This window comes from Salvelinus fontinalis, chromosome 38 (assembly GCF_029448725.1).
Source record: "Salvelinus fontinalis isolate EN_2023a chromosome 38, ASM2944872v1, whole genome shotgun sequence".
Classification (NCBI taxonomy): domain Eukaryota; kingdom Metazoa; phylum Chordata; class Actinopteri; order Salmoniformes; family Salmonidae; genus Salvelinus; species Salvelinus fontinalis.
The window spans coordinates 16879952-16891951 of NC_074702.1; the positions used below are offsets into that span (position 1 = coordinate 16879952).

General features: G+C 41.5%; 1 protein-coding gene across 2 annotated transcripts in view; it reads left to right on the plus strand.

The window, feature by feature from the left end:
- The window catches only part of LOC129837977 (glutamate receptor ionotropic, kainate 2), a 325529-nt gene that overhangs the window by 296685 nt on the left and 16844 nt on the right, over positions 1-12000 (plus strand). For both annotated transcript variants that reach the window (XM_055904582.1, XM_055904583.1), the window contains exon 15: positions 3009-3234. In XM_055904582.1, the coding sequence (XP_055760557.1) occupies positions 3009-3234 (226 nt within the window). The remainder of the gene's footprint in view (positions 1-3008; positions 3235-12000) is intronic.

Below are 12000 nucleotides of genomic sequence, written 5' to 3' on the forward strand. Positions count from 1 at the left end.
TTTGTGGGTTTTGACACTCTTGTGTAGGTGTCATAACCAGTCATAAAATAACTACTGTGGTAGGTTTTGTGGGTTTTGACACTCTTGTGTAGGTGTCATAACCAGTCATAAAATAACTACTGTGGTAGGTTTTGTGGGTTTTGACACTCTTGTGTAGGTGTCATAACCAGTCATAAAATAACTACTGTGGTTGGTTTTGTGGGTTTTGACACTCTTATGTAGGTGTCATAACCAGCCATAAAATAACTACTGTGGTAGGTTTTGTGGGTTTTGACACTCTTGTGTAGGTGTCATAACCAGTCATAAAATAACTACTGTGGTTGGTTTTGTGGGTTTTGACACTCTTGTGTAGGTGTCATAGCCAGTCATAAAATAACTACTGTGGTAGGTTTTGTGGGTTTTGACACTCTTGTGTAGGTGTCATAGCCAGTCATAAAATAACTACTGTGGTAGGTTTTGTGGGTTTTGACACTCTTGTGTAGGTGTCATAGCCAGTCATAAAATAACTACTGTGGTAGGTTTTGTGGGTTTTGACACTCTTGTGTAGGTGTCATAGCCAGTCATAAAATAACTACTGTGGTAGGTTTTGTGGGTTTTGACACTCTTGTGTAGGTGTCATAGCCAGTCATAAAATAACTACTGTGGTAGGTTTTGTGGGTTTTGACACTCTTATGTAGGTGTCATAATAATTATTCACTCAAGCACTAATGGTAAGATACCTCATTGGCAGTCACCATCACAGCCTTATCATGATTGACAATGGTTTTACCGCCTGTTCTCTCCTTCTCATCTCCGATAATTCAGTGGGGGTTAAGACTTGACTGCGTGTCGTTCCTTCATTCAGCACTTGAGTTCGAATCTCACGGTAAAGGAGGAGGTATTATGTGTGAGAGAGATGGAAAAAGAGAGAGAGACTCGTTTTTTCTGGGAACAATGATGATGATTCTGTTTGGGAGTGCATTGCATAGCATAGTGAATGATTATTTCAGCCTTTTGAACAGATCTGGATCCCGGAGTAACGTTAGATTGTAGCGGTGCTAATCTTCAGCCACTTCAGCATGATCAAAGGATTAGGCAGAGCAGTGTTCTAATCATCCCCGGCGCCCTGCGGAGACATGGAAACGCACGTCTCCACCGAGAAAAATGTGTGATTCTGAAAACAGAGAGGCCAAATAAGAAGAGATGAAACCCTAATTTAAAAAACAGACAGGTTGAGGAGAGGAGAGGGAAAGGAGAGAAAAGTCCAAAACAATTTTTAAAACTCTAATATTTAGTTCTATAAAAACTCTTGTTCTTCGAACTGTCGTTCATATCTACTTAAGTTACTTTCTCACAAATATAAATATACCAACTTTTCAAATATAAGCTCTTGCAAATGCTCTCTCATTTAATACATTCCAATTTAACAGCTATTTGTGCCCCAGTCAAACTTCAATGATCTCGATAGCTGTTAGTCTTCTTCCAAATATCTCATTAGCTTTGTGTGATCAGTGAAGGTCTTTTATAGTCGCAGGTGGTTCTGAGGGAAGCCCACCTCTGTACTATCCTGTGTGTGAGTTAGTGTTAGCTAACTATGTGGTTATCTGCCTCCTCGTCCATGTATTCAGAGCCAGTGCCCCTGCCTTATCAGCAGTCTGTAGCTTGCATGCTCAATCGCCTGATTTGTCAAGGGTGACTCCAAAAGATTCTGATAGGCACTTTGCAAATCACCCAGTTGATCTAAAATATCGACCAGCCACAAAAAGTCATTACACACAATAATGGCGGGTGGGACCTTGGACGATGTGACTTAATTAGGTTTCAAATGCCTTCAAAAATGCCTTCAAATCCCTGGGCCCTGGGTCTTTACAGACATTACAGCTGGAGAAAGACTACTACTGCTGACAATACTACTGCTCCTACTGATACACAATGATATTAACTAACTACAGAAAAGAAATGGAATTGATCGATAATCCTAATGCTATAATCATTCTACTGGTACTACTACTACTACTACTACTACTAACGACTTATATCACTACACATAATAGGTTCATATTAATACTTTCTGTTGAGGTGTTCAATATGTACTTTGGCTGTATAGTTCATCATTGCTGAATCGCCGTAGAGCTGTAATTATTAGATATTCTTTAGATTGCCATTTTGTGAGGGTGGTTACAGTCATTAGCATGTTCTACTCTATTGCTTTGTCTGTATCTCCATGTGTCTCTCTGTGTCTCTCTGTGTCTCTCTCTATGTCTCTCTGTGTCTCTCTCTGTGTCTCTCTGTGTCTCTCTCTGTGTCTCTCTCTGTGTCTCTCTATGTCTCTCTGTGTCTCTCTATGTCTCTCTGTGTCTCTCTCTGTGTCTCTCTATGTCTCTCTGTGTCTCCCTGTCTCTCTGTGTCTCTCTCTCTCTCTGTCTGCTCAGTACGAGATAATGATAAAATGAGGGAGAAAAGCAACACAAGAAAGTCTCTCAACAGTAAATTACATGTTTTCCTAATGACATTTAAAAATAATTGCATGTAAATTGTGTTCGAGGCTTTGATAGGAATGAAAACATGCCTGGTGTTTAAATGAGTGTTTTCTTTACCCTCTCTCTGCTTGTCTGTGTGTTTGTCTCTCTGCCAACCACGGTGTCATTGGAGAATCTATATTTTAGAGCATTACAAACTGATGATAATATATTTTTTATATCTGCACTAATTAAATTACTTTCCTTCTGAGCTCAATCCAATTTGTTCAACCTCACATGCACAGCTTTTGATAGGAGATGATCCTGACCAATATTTATACATTCACCATGATATATCTAGCTTTTGAAACAAACCTCAAATAAATAACATTCTGTTTTGATTGATTTAGAGTTTGTGTGCATCGGTACTACTGTATAAATGTCTGTTTTATGCAATAAACCCACCAGCAATATCACTATCAAGACTGACTCTCCTCCAACTCCTTTTATGACATGATTGAATCATAGCCTAACAGTCATCATTCTCTCTGTTTCTTCCTTGCTGTGTAGAAAACCAAGATCTCCACGTACGACAAGATGTGGGAGTTTATGAGCAGTCGGAGGCACTCTGTGATGGTGAAGGATATTGACGAAGGGATCCACCGAGTTCTCACCTCGGACTACGCCTTCCTCATGGAGTCCACCACCATCGAGTTTGTCACCCAGCGCAACTGCAACCTTACCCAGATAGGGGGTCTCATCGACTCCAAAGCCTACGGCGTGGGAACCCCCATGGGTACGTCCTCCTCTCAACATAGTACAACACACACATATACCTACTTCTCAAGCACAATTTCTGCAACCGCTCTCGCCTATTTCAACAGTTAGGACAAAAGACTGAGCCATACTCCCACCCACAGTACATTCTCCATAACCCTGAGACATGACCCATGCAATAACGTCCAGTATCATATCACCCTGCATTAAGATGCAAATTATTATGTTGTTTAATAACACAGTCCACTACGTTATATCATGTTTATCATTTAATAACACAGTCCACTACGCTATAACATGTTTATCATTTAATAACACAGTCCACTACGTTATATCATGTTTATCATTTAATAACACAGTCCACTACGTTATATCATGTTTATCATTTAATAACACAGTCCACTACGTTATATCATGTTTATCATTTAATAACACAGTCCACTACGCTATATCATGTTTATCATTTAATAACACAGTCCACTACGCTATAACATGTTTATCATTTAATAACACAGTCCACTACGTTATATCATGTTTATCATTTAATAACACAGTCCACTACGCTATATCATGTTTATCATTTAAGAACACAGTCCACTACGTTATATCATGTTTATCATTTAATAACACAGTCCACTACGCTATATCATGTTTATCATTTAATAACACGGTCCACTACGCTATATCATGTTTATCATTTAATAACACAGTCCACTACGTTATATCATGTTTATCATTTAATAACACAGTCCACTACGTTATATCATGTTTATCATTTAATAACACAGTCCACTACGTTATATCATGTTTATCATTTAATAACACAGTCCACTACGCTATAACATGTTTATCATTTAATAATACAGCAAACATACTACGTGTATAATGCTTTCATATTATTCCATAAAGTTACTCAACAATCCAGCACACTAATCTATAATAGGAAAATGCTGTATAGATCAAATCAAATCAAACTGTATTGGTCACGTACACAGTTTACAGCAGGTATAACATGTGCAGTGAAACGCTTGTGTGCTAGTTTCATCAACACTGTAGTAGAATAATCAATATCAAATATCAGATTTGCTCTCTCTGACTTTTCAAACAGAATGACCCCCTTGCACTAATGAGGTGTATGTGTGTGTGTGTGTGTGTATGTGTGTGTGTGTGTGTGTGTGTATGTGTATGTGTATGTGTGTGTGTGTGTGTGTGTGTGTGTGTGTGTGTGTGTGTGTGTGTGTGTGTGTGTGTGTGTGTGTGTGTGTGTGTGTGTGTGTGTGTGTGTGTGTGTGTGTGTGTGTGTGTGTGTGCGTGCGTGCGTGCGTGCGTGCGTGCGTGTGTGTGTGTGTGTGTGTATATGTGTGTGTGAGAGAGAGTGTGTAAGCACCCAGGGACCCTAAGGAGCCAAGCAGCCGATGAAAGAATGGAGAGAAGAAATATCTGACATACAGTTGAAGTCGGAAGTTTTCATACACTTTAGGCCAACCCAAAATGATATCTAAAACCGATAACCAATGACAAACTGATTTATTACAAACAGTCAAAAAAAGCAGAATATGAATAATCTGACAAAATCACTTAGAAATAGATACAGCATATTTAGTGTCATCTACACTATATTTAAATAAGACGTGTCATCCTTGGGTGTTGACGAGTGATAGTTCTTGTAAGGTGTGGCTGTGTAGGCTTCAATATACAGTTGAAATCGGAAGTTTACATACACTTAGGTTGGAGTCATTAAAACCCGTTTTTCGACCTACTCCACAAATTTCTTGTTAACAAACTATAGTTTTGGCAAGTCGGTTAGGACATCTACTTTGTGCATGACACAAGTAATTTTTCCAACAATTGTTTACAGACAGATTATTTCACTTATAATTCACTGTATCACAATTCCAGTGGGTCAGAAGTTTACATACATGAAGTTGACTGTGCCTTTAAACAGCTTGGAAAATTCCAGAAAATTATGTCATGGCTTTAGAAACTTCTGATAGGCTAATTGACACTATTTGAGTCAATTGGAGATGTACCTGTGGATGTATTTCAAGGCCTCCCTTCTGCTTGACATCATGAGAAAATGAAAATAAATCAGCTAAGACTTCATAAAAAACATTGTAGTCTGGTTCATCCTTGGGAGTAATTTCCAAATGCCTGAAGGTACCACATTCATCTGTACAAACAATAGTACGCAAGTATAAACACCATGGGACCATGCAGCCATCATACTGCTCAGGAAGGAGACGCGTTCTGTCTCCTAGAGATGAACGTACTTTGGTGCAAAAAGTGCAAATCAATCCCAGAACAACAGCAAAGGACCTTGTGAAGATGCTGGAGGAAGCAGGTACAAAAGTATCTATATCCATAGTAAAACGAGTCCTATATCGACATAACCTGAAAGGCTGCTCAGCAAGGAAGAAGCCACTGCTCCAAAACCGCCATAAAAAAGCCAGACTACGGTTTGCAACTGCACATCAGGACAAAGATTGTACTTTTTGGAGAAATGTCCTCTGGTCTGATGAAACCAGAGGACATTATGACCATCATTATGTTTGGAGGAAAAAAGGGGATGCTTGCAAGCCGAAGAACACCATCCCAACCATGAAGCACGGGGGTGGCAGCATCATGTTGTGGGGGTGCTTTGCTGCAGGAGGGACTGGTGTACTTCACAAAATAGATGGCATCATGAGGCAGGAAGATTATGTGGATATAGACATCAGTCAGGAAGTTAAAGCTTGGTTGTAAATGGGTCTTCCAAATGGACAATAACCCCAAGCATACTTCCAAAGTTGTGACAAAATGGCTTAAGGACAACAAAGTCAAGGTATTGGAGTGGCCATCACAAAGCCCTGACCTCAATCCTATAGAAAATTTGTAGGCAGAACTGAAAAAGTGTGTGTAAGCAAGGAGGCTTACAAACCTGACTCAGTTACACCAGCTCTGTCAGGAGGAATGGACCAAAATTCACCCAACTTATTGTGGAAAGCTTGTGGAAGGCTACCCGATACGTTTGACCGAAGTTAAACAATTTAAAGGCAATGCTACCAAATACTAATTTAGTGTATGCAAACTTCTGACCCATTGGGAATGTGATGAAAGAAATAAAACCTGAAATAAATCTTTCTCTACTATTATTCCGACATTTCACATTCTTAAAATAAAGTGGTGATCCTAACTGACATAAGACAGGGATTTTTACTAGGATGAATTGTCAGGAATTGTGCAGAACTGAGTTTAAATGTGTTCGGCTAAGGTGTATGTAAACTTCTGACTTCAACTGTAAATAAATATATAAATGAATGGAGAGGGTGTTGGGTGGTGGCACGCTGGTTTACACGTTGTGTGCGGAGGTGCAGGATTTGATTATGGAGCTCAGCAGCAGATTGTCTTAATCCTGTTACACATGCAGCTCCCGGCAACGGCTGCCACAAATGAAAAGGAAAAACTCCTTCTAAGTACCTGAGTTATAAGGGGAAGATCGCTCTGGGGCGTCCCTACAAGACAACTTAACACAATGACCTGCATGCAAAGGATGCTGTTTTTTTTTGTGTCCTCTGTCATTTATTTGGGGAGAACTGGAAGGTGGAGGTTGTCTGTCTTTCTATGTTTGGGACACTGAAGAATTGTGGCTTTTATACGCTACGTAAATGAACTCTAAAAGGTTTTGGTATAACAGTCTCCCTGTTATTTAGCTTGTTGTCTTACACATTGTTCAGTATGCAGCAGGACACATGCCTTTAGAGAATACAACACGGTGTGTCCCATTTCCCTAAGAGGATGGATAATTCTGTCCTTTATAACATCAGTGGCTATTTGCTCCATTGGTGTATGTTTTATGTAGTTCTCGGTCATAAAGCACAGGGCCATTCAGTAAATGACTGTATGAGAGAGCAGCAGAGAGGGTGTGTTTTCTCTGTGTGATTGTCCTATAACAATATTTGTTATGTGTGACCAGGGTGTTGGCGACAGCTGGAATGGAATATGCTGCATTGGTTGGGATACATTCGCTAGGAACAATGCAGGAATGGGTTTGTCGCGTGTGTGTGTGTGTGTGTGTGTGTGTGTGTGTGTGTGTGTGTGTGTGTGTGTGTGTGTGTGTGTGTGTGTGTGTGTGTGTGTGTGTGTGTGTGTGTGTGTGTGTGTGTGTGTGTGTGTGTGTGTGTGTGTGTGTGTGTGTGTGTGTGTGTGTGTGTGTGTGTGGTGTGAGTGTATGTGTGTGTGAGTGTATGTCTGTGTGAGTGTATGTCTGTGTGAGTGTATGTCTGTGCATGTGTGCATATATGGCATTCGTGTGTGTGCATTTGTATTAAGTGTGTGCGGGTCTCCAAATGCGTTTGTCCGTATGTGTGTGTGTGTGTGTCTGTCTGGCAAAGGTTTAGGTTGTGCATCGCACACATCGTCGGTCCGTGCTGAAAAAGGATGTTTAGCATCATCCCTCCCTTGTGGCCCATTCACACGGAGCAGAGAACAAGGCATTTAAATTGCTAATCCTACCCTTTTAGTACCCGTTACCATATGTGTCCTGTATTCCCATACAGCCTGGCCATTTAGCATATATCTCATTGACTTTAACAGAGAGGAGTTGTCTGCCTGCATTAGTACCTGGGCCTTGATAGTTCAGTGGTGTACTTGGTTCTGAGTCCCTCTGGCAGCCGCTCCCCAAGTCTGCACTGTAATGGACAGAGTTAGTGTTAGTTAGCGTGGCCGTCCAAATGTTATCCATCTCTAACTCTAATGGGATATTTACTGCATTGGCAACTGCGGTTAATTCAGAGTATAACATTTAGCCCATAGAAGAGGAGAGTAGACCAGAGCAAAGTATATACATCTGGTAGCTGATGATATTAGATGAGAACAGATGAAAGTAGGACCATTGTGAAGTTGTATCTAAAGGGGATTGTTGTTGGCCTACATAAGGTGGAGTGGAAGGGGGGAGGGACACAGGAGCTGTGTAGCTGTGTGTCCACATTAGAGAGTGAAGCCCCATAGTGACCGTAGTCCTATGGTACCTATGGGGATAGATCTCCCCGCTCAGCCTTTAATGTGTGTGTATGGACGTCCTCCCTAGAGAGGTCATTAAGTGGAGTCATGCACAGTAGCGTATCAAACATCTGTCACAGGTTTGTTTATGCGACTCGCGCCACTCGGCCGCTTGTGATTAAACTGTTACTTCCTCTGCTCCATACGTCCATAATCTCAAGGGGCTCTGCCTCTGCCCTCCTTCCTTCCCTCGTCTATCTCTCTCTGTCTCTCTCCCCTCCCTATCTCTCTCTCTGCCCCCCTTCTCTCTTTCCATCTCTCATTATCTCTCTTTCTTCATCTCTCCCTCTTTCTCTCTTTCCCTCTCTCTTGCTCTCTCTCTTTGCTATCAATTTTCATTGTGTTTCATTAGGCCTTCTTAATCACTTACAGTATTAGGGAAGTGCATATTTTGCATGTCAGCAGGTTGGCGTTTCCTGCCGTGCAGTGCGGGGAAGTTGTCGCGATGGTTCCCCCGTGGATCGTTTAGCTCCGGATCATAAACGACAGAAAACATCTCTGTAAGACCTGAATGTAATGCTGGGAAATGGGACATCTCTGAGGGCGTGGCCCGCCTTCTGTTTGGGCAGCGACCTTCCAGTCCTAGTCCTGTATATCAGAAAGAGAGAGAGAGAGTGAGAGAGAGAGAGAGAGAGAGAAGAGAGAGAGAGAGAGAGAGAGAGAGAGGAGAGAGAGAGAGAGAGAGAGAGAGAGAGAGAGAGAGAGAGAGAGAGAGAGAGAGAGAGAGAGAGAGAGAGAGAGAGAGAGAGAGAGAGAGAGAGAGAGAGAGAGAGAGAGAGAGAGAGAGAGAGAGAGAGAGAGAGAGAGAGAGAGAGAGAGAGAGGAGAGAGAGAGAGGAGAGAGAAGAGAGAGAGAGAGAGAGAGAGAGAGAGAGAGAGTGAGAGAGAGAGAGAGAGAGGGAGGGAGGGAGGGAGGGAGGGAGGGAGGGAGGGAGGGAGGGAGGGAGGGAGGGAGAGAGAGACGGAAGGACAGTGAGAGGGAGGGAACGGTTGAGGGAAGGAGGGAGGAACAAAGAGATGGTGGGGGGTGAGGTATGAGGACAAATGGAGAAAATATGACAGACCTAGCTGGGGCGGAATGAAGATGTCAGTCTAGAAGAGTCTGTGAACTACAGTTTACCAGAAAGTATATGTGAGCACAATCAAAGCACAAGGTGGAATATGTTTGCAGAAATGTTTTGATAATAACAGTATTCTCCAGGCATTCAGAGGTAATTGCAGGCCCTGAAAGTAATAATTTTAAATATTTACACACATTCATTTGCTCTCTTTTATATTTCCCCCTGATCGACTTAACATGCAAAACAAATCTGGAGCTGTATAACAAAGAAGGAAAACAAAATCTGAGAACAAGGCTAAAAATACGACATGTACTTGAGCATGCCAGGAACATTTTCCATGCTGTTTTGAGGAGAGACAATGCATTAGGGATTGGTGTGCTATTACTTACTTTGATCTGACAGATTACAGCTATGTGTCTTATTCTGGATTCACGATGGTCTGTCAGTTCCCGCTCCTATGTTTCTTCTGTTGGAGAATTATGGCTCAACATTTATGGCTACCCCATGTTGAGAGGGCCTGTTTTCAGCGCCTCACATTTACTTATTCTGTTTATCGCTGAGAAACACAACTTTCTCCTCCATCTCTCACCCAGTAATACTCAATAGAAAGAGAGTACTTCATTTCCATTTTCTAACCGCTTCTTCACCCGTCAGGTCATTGGAAGACACACAGTATATATTAACCACAATACAAAAATGCTGTGGACTCTATAGTGATCTCAGGCAACTGGCAACACATTTCCATAACTATTTTATCAAATTTTTTAAAGAAAAGTTGCAATACTTTTGCACACATTGGAGTAAACAACAATTTAAATCAAGCTGGGAATTAATTAAATGAAATACAGTTGATGTCGGAAGTTTACGTACACTTAGGCTGGAGTCAATTAAACTCGTTTTTCAACCACTCCACAAATTTCTTGTTAACAAACTATAGTTTTGTCAAGTCGGTTAGGACATCTACTTTGTGGATGATACAAGTCATTTTTCCAACAATTGTTTACAGACAGATTATTTCACTTATAATTCACCGTATCACAATTCCATTGGGGCAGAAGTTTACATACACAAAGTTGACTGTGCCTTTAAACAGCTTAGAAAATTCCAGAAAATCATGTCATGGCTTTAGAAGCTTTTGATAGGCTAATTGACATCATTTGAGTCAATTGGAGGTGTACCTGTCGATGTATTTCAAGGCCTACCTTCAAACTCAATGCCTCTTTGCTTGACGACATGGGAAAATCAAAAGAAATCAGCCAAGACCTCAGAAAATAATTGTAGACCTCCACAAGTCTGATTCATCCTTGGGAGTAATTTCCAAGCACCTGAAGGTACCACGTTCATCTGTACAAACAATAGTATGCAAGTATAAACACCATGGTTTCTCAAATGATTGCCTCGCCTGGTTCACCAACTACTTCTCAGATAGAGTTCAGTCTGTCAAATCGGAGAGCCTGTTGTCCGGACCTCTGGCAGTCTCTATGGGGGTGCCACAGGGTTCAATTCTCGGGCCGACTCTCTTCTCTGTATACATCAATGATGTCGCTCTTGCTGCTGGTGATTCTCTGATCCACCTCTATGCAGACGACACCATTCTGTATACTTCTGGCCCTTCTTTGGACACTGTGTTAACTAACCTCCAAATGAGTTTCAATGCCATACAACTCTCCTTCCGTGGCCTCCAACTGCTCTTAAATACAAGTAAAACTAAATGCATGCTCTTCAACCGATCGCTGCCCGCACCTGCCCGCCCGACTAGCATCACTACTCTGGACGGTTCTGACTTAGAATATGTGGACAACTACAAATACCTAGGTGTCTGGTTAGACACATTATGCATCTCCAATCCAAAAGTAAATCTAGAATCGGCTTCCTATTTCGCAACAAAGCATCATTCACTCATGCTGCTAAACATACCCTCGTAAAACTGACCATCCTACCGATCCTTGACTTTGGCGATGTCATTTACAAAATAGCCTCCAACACTCTACTCAACAAATTGGAGTTGCAGTTTATCATAGTGCCATCCGTTTTGTCACCAAAGCCCTATATACTACCCACCACTGCGACCTGTATGCTCTCGTTGGCTGGCCCTCACTTCATACTCGTTGCCAAACCCACTGGCTCCAAGTCATCTACAAGTCTTTGCTAGGTAAAGCCTCGGATTATCTCAGCTCACTGGTCACCATAGTAGCACCCACTCGTAGCACGCGCTCCAGCAGGTATATCTCACCTTTGTCCGCCTTTTCTTCCTGTTCTCTGCTGCCAATGACTGGAACGAACGGCAAAAATCACTGAAGCTGAAGGCATATATCTCTCTGACTAGCTTTAAGCACCAGTTTTCAGAGCAGCTCACAGATCACTATATCTGTACATAGCCCATCTGTAAATATCCGATCCAACTATTTCATCCCCGTACTGTATTTATTTATTTATCTTGCTCCTTTAAACCCCAGTATCTCTACTTGCACATTCATCTTCTGCACATCCTACCATTCCAGTGTTTAATTGCTATATTGTAATTACTTCGCCACCTTGGCCTATTTATTGCCTTACCTGCCTTATCTTACCTCATTTGCACTCACGGTATATATACTTTTTCTACTGTATTTTTGACTGTATGTTTGTTTATTCCATGTGTAACTCTGTGTTGTTGTATGTGTCGAACTGCTTTGCATTATCTTGGCC